This window comes from Panicum hallii, chromosome 2 (assembly GCF_002211085.1).
Source record: "Panicum hallii strain FIL2 chromosome 2, PHallii_v3.1, whole genome shotgun sequence".
Lineage (NCBI taxonomy): Eukaryota > Viridiplantae > Streptophyta > Magnoliopsida > Poales > Poaceae > Panicum > Panicum hallii.
Genome location: NC_038043.1, coordinates 35,611,303 through 35,631,477, shown reverse-complemented (window position 1 = coordinate 35,631,477; position 20,175 = coordinate 35,611,303). Strand labels below are relative to the sequence as shown.

General features: G+C 41.4%; 2 protein-coding genes across 4 annotated transcripts; both read right to left on the bottom strand.

Moving 5' to 3' along the window:
• Positions 1-420: 420 nt before the first annotated feature.
• On the bottom strand, positions 421-8,614 carry LOC112881689 (ferrochelatase-1, chloroplastic). Of its 3 annotated transcripts, none has more exons than XM_025946504.1 (10): positions 8,487-8,614; positions 8,118-8,205; positions 6,384-6,681; positions 5,970-6,113; positions 5,673-5,774; positions 2,804-2,907; positions 2,600-2,726; positions 2,043-2,195; positions 1,701-1,801; positions 421-999 (listed from the first exon to the last, which is right to left on the bottom strand). In XM_025946504.1, exons 2-10 carry the CDS (start codon positions 8,192-8,194, stop codon positions 684-686), a joined length of 1,422 nt encoding a protein of 473 aa, XP_025802289.1. In that variant the 5' UTR covers positions 8,195-8,205; positions 8,487-8,614; the 3' UTR covers positions 421-683. The 3 variants fall into 3 exon arrangements, with proteins under 3 accessions (XP_025802289.1, XP_025802286.1, XP_025802287.1); XM_025946501.1 differs by having other exon boundaries at positions 8,422-8,611; XM_025946502.1 differs by having other exon boundaries at positions 8,449-8,608.
• A 525-nt stretch (positions 8,615-9,139) lies between these two features.
• LOC112880674 lies at positions 9,140-17,358 on the bottom strand. Its single transcript, XM_025945410.1, has 16 exons — positions 17,126-17,358; positions 15,974-16,091; positions 15,577-15,726; positions 15,347-15,463; positions 15,186-15,270; positions 14,764-14,872; positions 14,596-14,663; positions 14,370-14,495; positions 13,852-14,288; positions 13,306-13,509; positions 13,122-13,182; positions 12,557-12,670; positions 12,161-12,274; positions 12,006-12,085; positions 11,063-11,177; positions 9,140-9,685 (listed from the first exon to the last, which is right to left on the bottom strand). The coding sequence occupies exons 2-14, from the start codon at positions 16,066-16,068 to the stop codon at positions 12,035-12,037; spliced, it is 1,731 nt and encodes a 576-aa protein (XP_025801195.1). The 5' UTR covers positions 16,069-16,091; positions 17,126-17,358; the 3' UTR covers positions 9,140-9,685; positions 11,063-11,177; positions 12,006-12,034.
• Between the last annotated feature and the right edge of the window lie 2,817 nt (positions 17,359-20,175).

Genomic DNA, 20,175 nt, shown 5'->3' with positions numbered 1-20,175 from the left:
TAGCTTTATATTGCAACACAAAATTCATTAGCTTTTCCTAGTTATTCTCAATTCATTTCTTATGCATCGACCTTTTGTTCGTTTGCTGCTTTAGCACATGGCAGGACTGCACAAGAAGAGGAAGCAGTGCGCACAGGACACAGCTGATGTGGGGCGCATCTCCTCGATAACAACACGAACCCCGGAGCAGCAGCAGGTGCAGGTTGCGTTGCACTTCACCCAGAATTACAGTGAAGATGGCCTCCATTAGAAACCTCGCGGAGCAAGATGGTGCAGTGAATGAATCACTTATAGCTAACAGACGGTCGGATCCACAGATCTAATTCGTATAGTCAGTTAATATAAGCAAATGGGCTAACATTCACATTGACAGGCATAAACAATTATAGCAATAGCATATGCACGCATAGCAGCCTTCGGTTACCAGTGAGCCAAATTAAATGGATGGAGTGTTGAGACAAATCATCCGAGAAAGTAAGAAGGAACTATAATGAACTTTGATCTGTAGTTGAGCTTGCTTTCCCTGTGAACAATATTACAACCAGTAAACTGCAAGCTTCCATCTTAAAGTCAAAGAGATATCTAGTTGCGATCACCAAGTTCCTCACGGTTACTTTCTTTGCTTATCAATCTCAAAACTTGGATAAATGCCTATCACACCTTTTTCTACTTACCTAGCCAATCTAAAGCAGGGTATTCCGGAAAGCGGAAATTAGTCTTGGTGACAACAGCAGGATGAATGCCAAGATTGAGCCGAAGAACATCTTGGTCAGGTAATGCATCAGGTCCAGGTCAGAGTCAGTGTCTTCGGGCTTTCTGGTCACGAGTGCTGAGGCAGCGGGCAGGGCTTCGACCACAGCATCAGCAAGGTCAGAGATGAACGAGGAAGTACATCCAAGAGCAGGAACCCTGCCCCAGTTCTTGATTCCAGATTCCAGAGCCAACTCCTTGTACTCCATGTCGATCTCTTCCAATGTCTCAATGTGCTCGCTCACAAAGCTGTATTATTAGATGGTTCGGATTAGAGGCGATCAAAGAGTGGTATGAAAACTACCAATAACTACATCAGGTCAATCTTGTCTGGTAAGCAGAGTAAACGAGATAATAGCATACTGCACCTTCATGTTAGATCATGGCACTGATCTTTATGAAGCAAAGAATCAATAGCCATTCACTGGTAATACAAAAACTGAGGTCTGAGATTGTATAGCATGTTCTTTACATTCCAATTTTATCATGCAAAACATCCATTAAGGAAAAAGATATGTAACTCACAATTTACTGAATGAAGTACCAGTTTAACACAGAGACGTCGAGACAAACCAGATAGTGCCAGTGGTACCGATGCAATAAAATAAAGGCAGAAATGAAGGAAGATGTGCTTTTAAAGGGGCCGTTTGGAAGGGCGTCAATAGAAGCTAAAAAAACTAGCTTCACTTGGCTTCTAGCTGGGCTTACAAAATAGCTTCACGCTACAGTGCCTCAATTTGCGCAAAACAGGTGAAGCCGAAGCCACAATAAGCCCACACCCCCCCCCCCCAAAAAAAAAAAGAGGCCCTAACATGTATCATGTAAAGTGCATGCAGTATACAGCCCAAGAAAATGAAGATATTCCAGTAGTTATCTCATTTGTATGGGAAAACAATAAGTGAGAAAATTACCAGACATCCAGAAAAACTATAATACTACTTGATGATTACCTTACTGGAACAGCCAGGAGGCTCTTTACACCCTTTTGACCAAGTTCAACTAGAACTTCATCAGTATATGGCTTCAGCCATTGAACTGGCCCCACCCGACTCTGCACGTATACAGAAATGTTAGCACTGTAAATAGTAACCAGAAAGACAGAAAAAGGAGTAAAATCCAGAACTGTATAAACATGAATTTTTTCGACTTACAAACTTTCTGGATGGTAATAGATTTCAATCATTTAAACATAAGGGAAATTTTTTTTTCTGCTTTGAATTTCCTCAAATATTTTTTTACAACTCAGGATCTTAGTGACACAAGTACCTATCAAAATTTAATATTCCATATACCTGGTATGCCAGAGTGTGACTGTTTAAGATTCCTCTGGTTCTCAATTCCCCCATGATCAAAGCAATACAATCCTCCATCTGATCTCTGTACGGATCTCCAGCATCCTCAACATAGGTCAGAGGCACACCATGTGCACTGAAGAAAATCATAACCTGGCATTTATTTCCATAACAATAGAAAGAAATGTCAGAATGAAATTACAGTACAATTTTTTTCCCCATGACTATCAGTTAAATCAACTGCAATTCATTTTGAAAGTTAACATGGGCCTCAGAATACATTATCAAAGTATTATCATTATAAGCCTACTACTTTTATTTGCATTTGGTCACCTTTAATACATTTTTGTGTGTATTACTGGTTAACTTTATCTAGAGAAAGGTATGTATACAAAAAATCTATATCATAGTTGCAATAAAATCTCTATATGGAACGCAACAGCTATGCCAATAGCTGTAATGACATTTAAAATGTTTATTTGGAACAAGCAATCCCCTGCCATCATATGCAAAATTCAAATGAAGACAAAAGGAGGAGGAATCAGGAATGAGCGGACCTCTTCAGGATTGGAAAAGGCAGATAGCTCTTTCTGAATTAAGTCAGCCATTGATTTCACATAGCCATCACGTTGGTACCATGATTCAATGATGGAAATTGGCAAGCCAGCAAAATATGAATCTTCTCTGCAGGGATACCTTGGTATCAGTATTTATGTTCTTGCAGTGTGATGATTGGATTTCGTAAGAAGAAAGTATCTTACTTGACAATGTCTTGCAGAACACGAATGCTTGATCCACTTGTTGATATGGAGTACTGAGGGTAAAGTGGGAGAACAACGAGCTTGGTAATCTTGTCCTTTTTAATCTGTTATCAACAAAAAAGGAAACAATTAATTATCATTTAGGAGTTGGATGGACAACAGTACCGTGAAATGTATTTTATGGAATACTTCAACATATGAAATCTCAACTAAAATATGCAAAATATTAACTCCAGAGAAGAAAATTAGATGCAAAAAAAACCAGTTGCCCTGTTCCCACCTACATGTTCCAATTTTTTAAAGTTTCAAGATGAATAAGCATTCTGTTTCATATATACCCTTACACTAACTATGTTATCATTACTGAATAAAACCAGTCACCCTGTTCCCACCTACATATCATTCCAATTTTTTAAAGTTTCAAGATGAATAAGCATTCTGTTTCTTATATACCCTTACACTATGTTATCATTACTGAATCTGAATTTTGTAACAAAAATTTTAGTACCATGTAATTTACTGCTGGTTGCAACGATGGATTGGCTACCATACATTATTGTAGTGCAAACATGTACAATTGATAGTGCATATGCATGTTGGAATTAATCAGGATAACTCTATGTAAAGCCTTCAACATCGGATATCCTTATATGCAGATGATGTGGGGATTTTTCTCCAGCCAGTTGCAGATGAAACTGGTATGGTTCTAGATATCCTTCAGCTGTTTGGGGATGCGTCGGGCCTTCAAACAAATGTACAAAAGAGCAATGTCGTTCCAATCCAATGTTCAGATATGGATCTTGCAGTGATCCAAGAGCATTTGCCTTGTGAGCTGCAGGAATTCCCTAGCAAATACCTTGGGTTACCTCTCTTTGTTCGAAAATTGACAAAGGCTCAGTTACAGGCTTACAGCCCATTATCGATCGGATAGGCGATCAACTTCCTGGGCGGAAAGCGGATTTGATGACACGAGCTGATCAGGCTGTACAACTTCAGTATGTGCTCAAAGCCATGCTTGTATATTTTTCTATGGCCATTGAAATACCAGCTTGGGCTATCAAGAAAATCGAGAAAATTCGAAGAGGTTTTCTATGGAGAGGAAGAAAAGATGCCAAAGGCGGTCACTGCTTAATTGCTTGGGCACAGGATAGAGGTTTTCTGTTCACGCGGTACTGTAGCGCGTGAACAGTGCTTGGGTTAGTTGGTTTGTTAGGATAGAGATAAGTTAGATTTATACAGTTAGGATATTTGCTTAGGGGTCAAGTTAGTTGTCTCTATAAAAGAGACACCCTTGTATCAGTTGAGGTCAAGCAAGAATATAAACCCTAAATAGTTCAGAGCCTTCAAGGGAGGGCGAACTGGTTTATCTTGCCCTAGTTCTATCCACCATATCAGGTACAATGGCCCCGTGAGCTTGGAGGGTTGGGAATTTCTGATCTTAAAATACTTGGGTAGTCTCTGAAGATGAAATGGTTATGCCTTCAAAAGACTGAGCCTGGAAGGCCATTGTCCGGATTTCAAATTAAAATCCATGATTGTGCTCAGTCTTTCTTTTCCAAGGTAGTTGAGACTACAGTTGATGATGGAGCAAACACTTTATTTTCGAAGGACAGATGGTTACATGGGCAGCGGATTGAAGATACTGCACCCCTGTTGTTTGCTGCTGTCCCTACCAGGAAAGCTAACAAACGGTACTGCAGGCCCTAGCCGATCAGAGCTGGACTCGGGATAACCAGGGTGCAATCTCGGTAGGGATCCTCGCTGAATCTTTTGATCTTTGGGATCTCCTCTTGGGTATTGTTCTACAGCCTGGGTGTGGAGGACTCGCATTGTTCGTGCCTTTCACCATCAGGTCATTTCTCAGCTAACAAACGGTACTGCAGGCCCTAGCCGATCAGAGCCAGACTCAGGATAACCAGGGTGCAATCTCGGTAGGGATCCTCGCTGAATCTTTTGATCTTTGGGATCTCCTCTTGGGTATTGTTCTACAGCCTGGGTGTGGAGGACTCGCATCGTTGGTGCCTTTCACCGTCAGGTCATTTCTCAGCTAAATCGGCTTATGAGGGGTTCTTCCAAGGATCTATTCAACACAGATCATGGGAGCACATATGGAAGTCTGGGGCGCCTGGCAAATGCCGATTTTTTATGTGGATTGTGGTACATAAGCACTGCTGGACTGCGGATCGCCTTGTAAAACTGGGATTGCCTCATCCAGTACGGTGTCCACATTGTGACAAGGCCGAGGAGATTGGATCACCTACTCACTAACTGTGTATTTGCTAGACAATTTTGGTTTTCTCTCCTGCAATGGTGATCTGCAAGCACTGTCTCCTTCAATGGAAGATGCATCTTTTGAGGACTGGTGGTACAGAACCAGTGAAGCTGCCAACAGCCAACTACAACAAGGGGTCAATTCCCTGATTATTCTTGGCGCTTGGACTCTTTGAAGCATAGAAACCATTGTGTTTTTGACGGCGCCATAGCAAAATATGTCAAGCGACTGCTTGCCGAAGAGGAGGCCCAACTTTGGTCCATGGATGGGGCGAAAGGGATCTGCCTCTTGACAGCCCCTAAGATAGGATTCTTCAGGGTGTGTGGGGACTAGGGACACTTTAGAACACCCCCCCCCCCCCCCTTCTCTAATATAAGGATATGCAGCTCTCCTACATGTTCGAGAAAAAAAAAAACTCTGTATGCCACTCAATGAGGGTACTATGTTCTTCTGCGCTCATGCCATGGTTCTTCTGCTATATGCTAGAATGACAAGCATTTGGAACTGAAGGTATGCTACTAGAGACATAAAGGAAGAAACCTGTGAAAAAGGATTTAACAGAAGCAAAAATTAGTCAATGGAGTCAAGAAGTGTTACCTGATCAATGGCTTCTTCTGTGAAAGGGTACCAATAACGCATCCCAACATAAATATTTGCGTGCAAGTTTTTCTTTTCCAGTGCAATCTTCAGAGCATTTGCCTGGAATACCAGTTACTCTAATGAGAATGGGGAAGACTTTTTAATCAGAACTACACTGAAATGAAGTCAAAATGTCATTCAAGACTCAGAGGAGGTCAACAGGTTTATGACCAGCTGATAAGTTACAATCAATTCAGGACCAAAGTAAAGTAGAATAGCAGCAATTCCAGAACAGTCAACCTGGTGAACTTTTACCTGCTCATCAGTAATTTTCCTCAATGGTGACCCACCACCTATAGATGCATAACCCTCTTTACTCTTGGGAGCTCTAAAAGTAGAAATAAGTTTGGCCAGTGGTCTTTGAAGAAACCTGAACAGCCTAGGGAGTCGAATGATATCCTGAACAGTCAGCAAAAATTCTGTTATGCTATGATAATTAAAAACTGAATATAACAACAAAAGGAAAATAATTCAGTACACGTAAAAGGGGAGGGGGGGGTCAGGATTAGACATCCATAGAATTGATGGCAGATGTGTTATAAATATAGTGCTGGCCAATGTTCAATTATATTGAAAAACAGTTACTTGTTGGCACTCGTTCAGCTGATGGGAAAATAGTAACAATCAGTGAACAGGTACAGTGGTAATTTTTGGGTATGATTTACTTACTGGATCAGCAAATAGGTTGAACAAAAATGGTTGAACATCATCCAGGGTCTCTGGTCCACCAAGATTTAACAAGAGTACTCCAATTTTTTCTTCAGCAACACTAGAAGATACACCTTTTGCATCATCAAAAGTGGTAACCACATGTGCGGAGCTAGACCTAACAGATAGATTCTGCAGCTTTTTAAGTAATGGACTTGTGTTAGGCAAATGAGAGGATCCATTTGCTGCTAATTGCAATGGCTTAACATCATGTTTGGTAGAACTAGCAACACTTGTTGAGGTTCTTTTGCCACATGACCTGCCAATAATAGCAACAGCCCATCAATACTAAAATCATGAATACTTGGATGCCAACAGAACGGATCATCCAATTTGAACAAAGGCATGCTGTCTGTCCAACCCCAGTGGCAATATTGTTTAAGCAAAGCTTGAGCACATTTCTAAAAGATATGGAAATTAGTTCTGTGGAAGGATAAAAGTTGTATATCATTATGCCCATATTTATCCTGGACTCAAATAAAAATCCTACTAGCAAGAAACTTATTTAGCAATAATAACTGTTTAAATATATCTCATGACTTGTTCCTATTAAATTTCATAAACCTCAGGGTTTTCTGTGCTGTACAAAACAACAAACAAATAGTAGCCACAAGCAAAACTTGCAGAAGTTCTTTTGCCACATGACTTGCCAACAGTAGCAACAACCAATCAATATTAAAAACGTGATGTATACTTGGATGCCAACGGAACAGATCATCCTATTTGAAAACAAAGGCTGTTTTGTCTGTCCATTTCCAGTGGCAATATCATGTATGAACATATCTCTAAATGATATGGAAATTAGTGATGTGGAAGGATAAAATGCTGAATAGCATTATGTCAAGATTTATTCTGGGCTCAAGAAAAAAAATCTTTACTAGCAATATATCTGTTTCAGCACTTAACTGGTTAAATATACTTTATGAATTGTTACTATTAAATTCATAAACCTAAGTATTTTCTTTTTTTAACAAAATAATCAACAAATAAAGGATAACAATAGGGGTAGATCTCATAGCATCAACCTTCTTCCAGAAAATTTGAATCCAAAAAATTGATTTGCAAACGCACAATACTGTGGGATCTAGCCTCCAGATCACATCATCTCAGGTAACATATCTTGATTTCAGGGTTTAAAAGAAATGATCTTAGTCAAGTACTAATGTATTGAAATGAGTGCTCATCTGGTAGAGGACCAGTAGGGAAAAAAACTACTAGAATAAAAAAACAAATAAGGAAGAATAAATAGTGCTAGAATCCCACAGATTTACCGTCCCAAGGACACTGGCAAATTCATTAATTCTAAAAGTTCAAATACAACATTTTCAGCTAAAACCACTCCATCCAGCATAGTAAATGGAAGGATACTGTACCATTTCTGAACACAGATCAACCATCAGAAGAAAAAAGGAACATCCCGAAAGAAAGAAAAATTGAGAAGATAAACCCATGAAGAAAATCCTAAAATAATGCGAGAATCCCATGGAGATGGAGTTGCTATCCTAAGAGCACCGGCAAATTCATTCATTCTAGGATTCAGCAGGACATTTTGAGCTAAGACTGCTACATCCCGCACCGACCCTGAAGCGCTAAATACCATGATACGATCCCAATTCAGATGAACCTTCAAACGAGAAAGGAAACATCTGGAGGAAAGGAAAATGGCAAGAAAGAGAAGGGACGAGCGGCACTCACGTTGCGGCCCTGGACTTGGTCCTCAAGATTTGACCGGCCCCGGTGGCGCACCTGGAGCCAAGAACCCCGTGCTCCATGATCCTCCTTCCTGCAACGTTTTTTTTAACAAGATTTAAAAAGATAAATAAAACCAAGAGCTTCCCCGCCCGTGGTGGTGGTGGTGGTGGTGTGCGTGCGTGTGGGGCGGGGTGCGGGGGCGAGCGGAGAGGCTGATGTCCCTATCCCCGATCCATCAAGCACCATAGGAACCCACACACACGCGTGAAGAAGAAATTGGGATGGAGAGCGAAGAGAAGCTACAAAACGGGGGAGAAGGGAAGAGGGAAAGCACAGGCGGCGGAGCGTGGAGGGGGGATCTGCTGATGGTGCCTGCTCGCTGCGGCGGAGGAGCGGGGTAGTGCCGTAGTGGGGGTGGATCTGTCTCTTCCCTGCGCCTTGTCCGCTTTGGGGTCGGTTGGGCGTGGAGAAGACGAAGAATATAGAAAGTGGCAACAAATGCGGGGTCAAACGTGGCAGCTTGAAATGCCGAATCGACACCTACCCCGGGCGCGGACCCGTCCCACTCCCGACCTTCCGCGACCGCGGCGGGGCCCGCATGGAACGGACAGCATCGTCACGCACACACCCGTGGTGCACCAATCTTGAGGGCTCCATAGCAACTCCAGCAGAACCCTACTTGACCCTACTCAAAAAGTTGTGATTGAGAAAAAAAATCTACTCGAGCACCTACTCGAGTCCCTAGGATAGAAAGGATCCCAAATTCACCCTTCCAGCCCTTCTCCAATGTTGCAAATCGCAAGCTATAAAATTTAGCGGAGTGCTTTCAGAAAAGCTATAGAAGTTATAGTGTTGCTACAACGAAAGCTATGGCCTTCAGCGGCATGCAAAAAAATCATCAAAAAATTAAACTCAAACGTTAGTAACATCACAAATATCAACATATATTTCATAAGTACATGTGCATGCATGAGTAGGAATACAACGGAACATAAAAAATAAATCATAACTCACAAGATAAATCATAACCTATAAATATTCTTAAATTACATGTGCATATATGATTTATAATCTATAGCGGAGTTAGAAGCATTGCGCTATTGAATTTAGCGGCGCTATTTCAAGCTATAGCGGAATTAGCGATAATATTTGCAATATCATTACACTGCCCGTCTCTAAAAGCTATAGCGGATTATTTGCAATATTGTGTAATTATAGCGTAGCTATAGCGGGCTATTTGCAATATTGTGTAATGGTAGCGATATGGGATAGCGAGGAATTGGTAGTAGGACAGTGTATCGAGTTCTCAAGCAACAGCTCGCCGTTCAACTCCGGCAACACGCCGGCCGATTAACTAATCCTATTACAAATTTCCTGAGTTCATTCTGAAACCGATCAGTTCATGTATGATCTTCAGCGCCGCCAACGCTCGACGAAGGCGTGTGGGCTTGAGCTTCAGTTACGCCATTCTGGGCCTGCGTAGCGTGGATTGGGCTTGGGCCTCCTTGGCTGTTAGTATTCAGGAACGCAGAGGCTGTCTTCATGTCCATGCAATATGAATCCACCATCACCTTCAGCAAAAAGCAAAACCAAAGGAACAGCCATTACAATTAGTTTATGTGCACTCAGAATTAGGTTCACGATTTACTGCTCACCAATCAAATAACCATTTACACAAAAAAAACAGAACCACAACAAACTAATGCATACCTTGAACAGCTTAAACATACCTTGACTAAGGAAGCATACCAATTCAATCCCCTCTGGTGGTACCAACATTCTTAACCGACTCTATCACTAAAGGTGCCCATTGAAAAGTTGGCATGTTGTAGACTACACAGAACCAGTACACTGGATATCCAGACATACTCGATTTACATTAAGATTTTTTCCCCTTTAAAATCTAGTAAAAAATACAAAGCTACTAATGACATTTTTCCTTATCCGTCATACTTTAGTATCTACATGTAGATAGTGACTTTTTGCAGAAATCTGATTTTTGTTTTCTGACATAATATTATTCTGAATATTTTAGTGTAAGTTGTTAGTAAAAAATTACAAAGCTACTAATGACATTTTTCCTTGTCCGTCATACTGTAGTATCTACATGTAGATAATGACTTTTTGCAGAAATCTGATTTTTGTTTTCTCAGACATAATATTGTTCTGAATATTTTAGTGCAAGGATTTGCACTGCAAAGGGATATTACTTAACCTTCTCTCCCTACATGATACCCATGACCTAGGCATTAAACATATGTACTCCCACCGTTTCAAAAGTCATCAATCTAGATTTGTCCCAAGTTAACACTTCTATCTTTGGCCACTAGTTCCTAGAAATCCATATAGTTTAACAACATGTGAATTATATGTTATTGAAAAATATTTCTCATGCATAATGGTGAATCAAAAAACATAACTCTTATGATGTTAAACTATACAACTTTTAAAAAAATTGATGGTGAAAGATAGAAAAGCTTGACTTAGGATAAAACTAGAATGACAACTATTAGGAAACAGAGGGAGTACAATATGATGCTAATTGTACACAACTACATAATCAGCTGCACTCCACATTGAATTTTCTGTTTTAAAGCTCTACCACAAGTTATAATAAACTGCTGGACCATAATTTAAATAAGGCACTGAACTGTTCAACTCATTGCATGGCAGCTACAAGGACAAGCTTGCCCAGCTAATATCATGATTATATCTAGGCTTGTCATGGAAATAAATAAGAACATTGACTACTTGTAAAGTTGGGGAAAATTAAAGCGTCTAATAGTAACCAACGATCTAGTGGGTGACAAGCGGAACCTGGACAGTTTCCATTTCCACTTAAACCAGAGTGTGAAGTTTCATTCTCAAATACTGCCATGCTTGGATTTAAACTAGAGATGCACAAGCAACATCAGAACATGAACATATAAAGAAAGAGCAGAGGGAACCTGTTCCAGGATGTTGCAAAAGCAGTTATGAAGAGAAGGTTCAGCACCATAAGCATGTGATGCAGAGATGCAGTTAATATGCCCAGAATTACATTCACAGCACAAGCCTCTAAATCTACAATGACAGACAAAGAATCATAAAGTTATCTCATTGGGATCAATGATAGCAATTACAAATCTAAAAATGTACGGCAATAATGGGATGTTGCAATAACGAGCAATCAGAACAATGAGCTATTGCACGGTTGGGGCAAATACAAGCAGAACTCAGGAGTCTTTAGCCCTAACCTTGATGAGCTTAAGAACAACTTAGTATGATTCTGTTTGTGTGCTTCAAATAAATACTATTGCTATCCAAGAAAATAGACCTAGCGGCTCTTTTTTTTACACTCTCCACTGGGTATAAGCTGTGAGATCTGTTCATCCCTCTGAAAAGAGCTTGTTTGCATTACTTAGAACCCTGTTTTCTTTCCTTTCTATTGAGCAAAATGTAATAAATAAAGACCAAGTGAATCACTTAGTGTTGTGAAGAATCTAACCCCACACAAGGGAGAGCTGTAAACTAGAATCCATCTGTCAGCAGCAGCATCAGAAGAAATAAATATCAGGAAAAGATGTTTAATGTCCAATCCAGCCTCTCAGTTTGAGTTTTGCACCAGGCAAACATAAAGCAAAAGTCGAACTAGTATACCAACCAAGTAGCAAACTGAAACTGCACATTTGCAAACAGGAGATTGGACACAAGAAAGCAATTAGAACATTATCTATAGACATCTGAATGCATCTTTCTGTTTCTAACTCGCACTGCCAGCCTGGAGGAAAAAAATTGAACCTGGCTAATCAAGATCCTATGCAAGGTAGGGTAGGTATCACTCAAACTATGCCTAATTGCCTAGATTCAAACTATGTACATCAGAGACCTTTCAATGGTAGGAAAGAATACCTCATGAATATTGTCCCCAGTAGAGGAATTCAAGCCCATGCTTGCACCATTTTGTTTTGAAGAAACCTAAGCTTCCCTTCCTGTAGTTCACCATAAGCATATCAGCAGAGCATATCTTCATTCCACTTTGTAGCTGATCTGACTTGCTTACTCACCTTAGTCCCATAAACAAGACCTGCTCCAGGGGAAGGATGAAAACATGCAACATTGACTTCGTCTCCAACACTAGGAAGAACTCTTACAAGCTCCATATCTGAAACTCTATACACCTATGGTAGCGGAAAATAACAATGGTATTAATGTATACAGATTCTAAAACCACGAGGTTGTGGTGCAATGTAAATAACAGTGAGTAAATGCATCTATTTTCAAAAATCATAAATAAGTATTGCCAAAGCAATTTGACCATCATTTGCATAATAATTTATCAATTCATATAGTTGCTAGTAAGTAACCAACATGCTTACCCAACATGCTTGGGAGGCTTTGTTATTCTTGTTGTAAGTTAGTTAGTTAATTAACAACCAACATAGTAAGTTAATCATGTATACCTCCAAGACTCTGTACGAAGGAACTCTGGTCTCCCCATCAATTAAAATGGTCTTCAACAGTGAGTTATGATGCCGACCATATGCCAATAGTATGTGTTCTGATGTAGGTGAAAACTGCAGTGTATGAAAAGTATCATGAGGCAGAAAAAACAAACTTCACACACATAAGTCCAAATTAAATAATCAGAACTGCAGATTTATAATACATAATATCTACCATGCATTGTTCTGATGCTAAAGGCTATCAGTTACAGATTGAAGTCCACAAGATTGATATATAATCATCCAACGTGACGTTAATGCTCTCAGAAGAGAAGGAATAAGTGAGAACATATATTTGTTGCTTTAAACAAGCAAGCACCACAAAGATAATGAATGCAAACAACCTAAAAACAAGAATGGAAGGGACAAAAACCGAATAAAAATTAAGCAGTGAGCCAGTGAACTGCCAATCTTGCTCTAGAACGGAATACATGGGAACATATATTTGCCTCTTCAAACAAGCAATCACCTCATAAATCAAACAAGAACACACAACCCAAAAACAAGTTCCGAAAAAAATAACCTGGACAGAAGTTAAACAGTGAGCAGCCTTTACTGCTCTAGATGCAAGAACTGTCCCAAACCTACAAGGGCATAATTGAAACATCTATATTAACTGCTCTAGTTGTAAATAGATATAAAAGTTTTCAAAAAGTAAATAGATATAAAAGATAAACGATGAAAAGAACAGCAGCAAGCATACTAACATTGCCTCCTCAAGTGAATAAACCCGAAGCTCATATACAATTTGGCGAGAGGGAAGTGTGTGACGAGTTGGTGATGTTCCAGCCCCAGCAGAATCATAATGTTCATGCAACTGACTTCCATGGTCACCATCTCTTTGTGGCAGCACACATGCAACACAAGCAACCAAAAATCGTCCACAGGGGGAAAAATGGGTACCCATTTCACTGCAGTAGATGTAATTGGTAACTTCAAGTAAGTAAATAAATCTCAAGCTTCAGCTGCAAAACAGAGTTTAGAAAATGTGATAGAAATGCAATGCAATGTCATCAACACAACTAAACAACATAGTTAAACTGTAAAAAGTGTAGCTGTTGCTGTTATCTGGTGTAAAACTAATAGCAGTTGATTGCCACTAATAGCCATGTACCAGTTCAGGTGTAGCATAAGAAATAGTAAAGAATTAGACTTTGGTGTGTCGTGCATCAAATACATTAAGAAACAGCAGTAAAAGATCTAGTTAGCGATGCACAGTAATGTTTAAGGAGAAAGAAGGAACATTATGGCACCTGCAAAGTACGACATGAGGAATTGTCAAGAGGCATGCCCCAGGCTCTAATGCAATAAATGGATCCTTGATGTCGTGGCGCCAAATTCTTAGTTTCACCGTACAAGGTAATTCAGTGCCACTATCAAGCAGAGAGGTAGCTCGCTCTGACCCAACACCAAATGAGACAGCATGAGTACCAAGAAGGGAACCCCCAACCCCAGGTACAGAGGTCATCAGTTGATGGTGTGGGGCACCATGTTGCCTTGACCCATCAAAACTGCCAGCATTGACTGGAACTGATGAAGAAGCGCCAACATGCCCAAAATTATGTGTGTATGGTAGTTCACCGATCAAGTTATCGACCCCAGAACTGCCAAGGAGAGGTATGTCTCTGAAGGCATAATTGTTCAGAAGTGCAGGGGTCATTGTTGATTCTTCAGAATCATGGTTGTGAACCTGTGAACGGACTCTATTGATGAGTTTAATCATAGCCATTATACTAGGAGAAGTGTGAATGCAGTGGATACAAAATTCTACCTCTGCCGTAAGTAGATATGGAGCACCATGGGGGTGAAACTGCACAGCTCTTAGTGAACGGCGGGTTCTTAGTATCATTGGAGGGTCTAAAGCTTCACCTCTTTTATTGTAGTCCCATATGAACAACTGAAACATGTTTGTAGTTTGTACGTTATTATACATTATTTAAACAATTAATGATGAACCAAGAAAAATAGATTCTTTAGTAAATTCAACCAAAGCTCACTTTGTGACCTGATGCAACTGCCAGAAGCTCCCCCGTTGCATCAAATGCAATTGACGCAATTGGCCTATCTGTGGAACAAATGTGATAAGTTAAAGAGTGTTGCTTCAGAAATACCCATAGTTAAGAAAAAAGCATATATATGACATTCGGTCTGTCAAGAATGATTACAGAAGCCAAGTACTCTAGTGCAGTGTGATGTTTTAGCATCCCAGAGACGAACTTCACAATCCAAACTTCCACTAGCAAGAATATCAGAATGCAGAGGATGGAATCTAACCTGCAATAAAAAAAAACACCTTAATACAAAACATCTCAGAATAAACTTGGCTTGTAACAAACAGTATTTTTCATATTGAGAAACAAATATTTAGCTTCATTTTAGCAAATATCTTTATAATTCTTCCCTGAATTAATAAGTTTGTGGTGAAATAGAAAAATACAAAACATTGAAACATAAATGACCAACTAGTATTATTTAAACTGTTGATCACTAAAGAAACATTATGACCAAAATTACTATTAGTGTATTTATTTAGAAGAGCTTTAAGCACAAGAGGAAACAAAATACAGTAAGAATTATGCCACCGTACCACCCATGGAGTGCGCTGATGCCCTTGCAATACTTTCAAACATTTCCCAATTTGGCAGTCAATTATTTTAACAGTATGGTCACCACTGGGGATAAAGAGATGTTAGTCTATATGTTCTTTGGTTTTTGCAGATCATATATTCAGAAAATGAATGAACCTACTGTGTGGATGCAAGTACTCTTCCATCTGGACTGAATGCAGCTGCAATAGTTGCCCTTGAAGCAGGCAAAAGAGGGCAATATTTGGCACACCAGCAGTGCAAAGACTGTGATTCTGCCCTGTAAAAATAAAGTAAAAAAAAGCTTATAAAATCACTAAGTCCAAACATTGTAAGCTTTTATAAAAAATAATTAGTAAATATTCATTTTGGTAAAAGAAAAAGGACCGCTACCAATAATGGAGATCATGCTGAGCATCTGTAACCCAAAATTCTAATTCATTGTAACCAGCATCACTCCTTGGAGCTTTGGTCCACTGATTTTTAGCTTGGTGTTTTGTTCGAGGTGAGATCTCCCGCTGAGCTAATAGATCAAAAATGTTTCTGATAATGAAATCAGGAGAAAAGAGTTACACTCAGCAGATGATTGCATCACAGTTAGAAGGAAATTGTTTAGTAACACATATTTTTCACTGGTGCTTTAGAAGGAGAACCTCAGTCAGTATATTTTCAAAGGATAAATAATAGGATGAAAACCACAATGTGGGGGTCTAGGTACATTGAGGTAATGCAACAGAAGTTTCTGTAGCTCAAAATACTAGAAAACAATGATATGTTAGCATCACTTTACCTTTGCCTTGATCTTCTTGCTGTTGATGCTTCATGTGTAGAAACTGATTCTGGAGCTGAAGTGTGCTTCAAGTCTTGTACCCAACTTTCTGTCATTTCAGAAATTTAACAAATCCCACCTAAAATTAATTTACAAACCAAACAAGATACAGCCATAAATGTCATGTTCATTACCTCCTAACGTTATATATGTAATAATTGAGAAACTTGCAGAATTATGCATATTTCAAAAACAATATAACCACATAGAGAGGATATTAGCACAAATATCCAAAGCTCCGGCGCCTCAGGACGTATTCTTAACATGTTTCTTAAAGCGATAAGGCGTCCTGTGGCACCTTGGGTATGCCTTGTCGCCTAGGTGACACCTCAAGAACACTGATTCTTAACACAGCCAGTGGTGACAAATATTGATTCCCGATTTGGAACAATCACCTCATTTGCAAAATGAGTGTTATAAAGGTCAAGTTAGCACCACAGATTAAATATACTGCAATAATAATTTGTACACCCATGATGTAATTTTCAACCTGTACTGTGAATGATTTACCACCATGGGGTCTATAGTCCTATGCTCTCACATACATACATACATGCACCCTCCACACGATCACATCCCCTTTTGTGATTATTAGGTTGCCAACATAATCATACACCATAGCAAACATAATCACCAGTAAGCAATAGACTATCCACACATGATAAGGGTGGGATATGTAGATATGCGAAGTTTTATTCTCCATCATACTAGCAAGTAGAGACAAACAACCCCGATGAACCTCATACACGTGGGAGGGGAAGCTTTGGGAAACACACAAACCAACGCATAATACGCAACACAGAGGACGGGTAGCAATTTGAACGAATAAATAGGCGAGGATAAGAGCATGATCCTGATTTGAGAAATTCAGGCAGCAAAATCCATCACGGATCCGGTCGCAGCAGCAAAACCGATCGAAAGACGCCACTCCCAACCCCAATCCGCCGCCCCTTGGTGGCCAGGTACTAAGCACCCCGCCCCAGACGACCGCCCAACCCCAACCCCTCCTCGCCCTCCTCCGCAGATGAAACGCAAATTGCCGCCGCAGGAATTCATCGGAAAAGGAGACGCGAATCGCCACGGCGAGGAGACGAAGCGTGGTATTACTATTACCTGAGCTAGCGAGGACGGTGGGTGCCCCAGCGACGGGGGCCCGGCTGCCGGCGTCACCTCCCGCGGCGGCCCGGTGGTAGGCCGGAGCAGCCGGAACGGATGGGTGGGCGCAAGGACGGAGGCCCAGCCGCCGCCGGGCGCCTCAGCCGCCGGCCTGCAAGGGAAAACCGTGACAAGCGTGTACCGGCAACGACGGGGGCAGGCAACGAAACAGCAGGGGAAACAAAAAACGGGACACGGCAGGCGAAGAGGAACGGAAATGTCTCGCGCACGCGCAAATTGTGTACGGCAGCCCCGTCCAAATAGGGATATTTAACTTTTCTTTTTTTTTACCATCGTTACGAACAACGAGCATTCAAATACCAGCTTTACCCATGCTCCTACATATTTACCACTGGAGGAAGAAAATTTCATCATCTCTTGTCACAATTGCTCACGTGGCACGACACATCTGCCAGCCAGCGTGGACTCCCCGCGCGAAATGACTCCTCTGCCCTCATCGACGGTGCCCTCTAAACCGTTCTCTACCCTATATATACCCTATATATAAAGAAGATTCCGTTCTCTATTGCTCCAGCAGCGTTCTCTAAATGGTCCTCTGAAATAGAGAACGCTACAGGTTTTCTCTATATATAGAGATTCTCTCTCATCTTCTCTATTTTTTCTTTACGTTTTAAACACTGAATTAAATAAAAATAAAATATGTCCATAGCATTTGAGGTATGATAAATACGTTCGTATAAAAATTTAGAACAAAATACGTTTCTAATATAGGGTTTAATATATAGAGAACGAGATTTAAAGAACGTTGTTGGAGAGAAATGAGATACAGAGGAGAGAATTTTATAGAGAATTCTGTAAATGAAGGATATAGAGAAAGATATAGAGAACCACGGTTGGAGATAGCATTACCAACGTAACTGGTGAGCCAACGAGCACAGGGGCATCCGAGCCGAGGTCCCTTCAGCTCGGCAAATAGTTTTCCACCGGCACCGGTCTGGGAAGTGAAGTTGGTAGCCGTCGATGTGGCAGGCATGGGGATATGTGCCGGGCGCATGCCGTATTTTTTAATCTGGGCTCGGCCTCCAACCTGCCTCCGAATTCTGCCCGGCTCGGATGCGAGGACTATCAAGCTGCCTCACTCCCAGGCACACGAGGGACTGTCCCCTTTCCACCTTTTCATCTTCTCTCTGCATCACATTCTGGTTCTCTTCCCCTCCCCCGCCATTCTTGCTTCACTGGTTCTCTCCCGTGCCCTCCATGGATTCTCCCTCCACGATGCCTGGTTCATTCCCAGCCAATCGAAAGATCCCAGCACGTAGCGGGGTCAACCCACGACTGTCTTCATGAGCAGTTGTCCCTTGCTCGTGAGGCGTTGGTCAAGATGGAGAAGAAAATTATCAACCTGCGTCAGGAATATGAATTGAAGGAGTCCGAGATGGAAGCTATAATCCAAGAATTAGAGGTCAAGCTGCTAGATTCGCAGGCAGCTTTGAGTCGGTGTCAACAACAACAGGCAAGTTGCCGGAGGATCTTGCCCCTCTGATGGTAATGGTAGCATTCATTTGGTTTTGTGCTGTAAGTTTCGGAAACTGAGGACCTGTAAAAATTTGTTTTGTTTATAGTAACGTGCAGGGTGTCCATTATTTAGGGTAGTTGAGCCATTTTCTGTTATGTAGCCTAGTAGCTGGCTGTATGTAGACATCCTTTTTTAGTAGTATTGTTATTAGTTCAGTAGTGCTATCGCTGAACTAGATCGTATAACCAAATTGTTGTTTCTATGAATGACAAACTCTCGGAGGAATGCTCTTGAATTTGTGTATTTCTTTTACAATAGTGTCTCCATAGGATATGCGTGATGTGATGGCATATGCTGACTACATCCCAGCCTTTCCCCACCATCCTATAGTAGGGTACAGCTGTAGGTGCAACAGAGTTTGAATCTAGAATGAAAAATAAGATGGTTTCAACGGATCGAGAACTAAGAACACTCATTGTTTTCAGCAGAAAATGAATCGGATTTAATGTTGATACCTTCGCCGTTGACGCCTGGATGAGTTCTTCCGAGATTTTGTTCATCCCCTCCCCCTCCATTTCGCCAATGCGCAAGCTGGTGAGCAGATACGGCACCAAGAAGACTTAGATCCCCATGGCGGAGCTCAAGAAGTTGAGAGGCTAGAAGAAAGAGCGAGGCAACAACGCTGGGCCGGTGGCAGAGTGACGAGGAAGCAAGGTCTATCTGATGCTCGTGCCTCGCAAATTTGCCTGGTTGCCTGGAAGGGGATGGGTAAAATTCTACCTGGTGCTGGCATGATTGCTTCTAGAGCTGTGCCCGCCTCTGCAAAAGTGGTGGACCAAGTTGCACCGCGACATCCACTCGTACGAAGTTTAAAACCAATCGGAGGGCTACCAACTTGGCGGCCCAGGCCGGCGCCGGTGGGAAAACCACTCTCCACATGCCCGAGGCCCTAGCGGTGACGTGCACAGGCGTGTTGCTCCCAGACCTGGTTGGGCAGGTTGCCTGTTGGCCAGGGTGCGCCCAAAACTGATTTGGGTGGCTTCGGTGATGGGCTGAAAGAAAGAGAGGAAAAGGAGGCTGGGCTGGTGCTGCGGAAAGAAGAAGAAAAAGAAAACGCAGGGCATACGGACATGTGTAGACCGACAGGCCGGCAAACAAAAGAAGTTGGCCATGGAGAGAAAGAAAAGAAAGGGAAGGTGAGTAGGTTGTAGCTTTTTTTTATACAGGTCACGAACGGCTGGGCTTGCATGACATGCACACTGAGGATAGCAGCATGAGACCTCTAGTCTCGAATGCCAAAGCATGGCACAGAGCGAGCAGCTAGCTCAGATTGCAGCTGGCATACAAGCATACGACGAGGCTACACATGCGTGGCCGGATCGAAATCGGTCAATGAGTAGTAGTGCACGTAGGGAAACCGAGCACTACGGGGTATGGTTGTCGTGGTGAAAACAAAAGAGACATGAGGGGTAAGACAAGTGGGACCATGATGTCATAGAGAGAAAAGGTAAGGGAGAAGTGTGATAGGTTG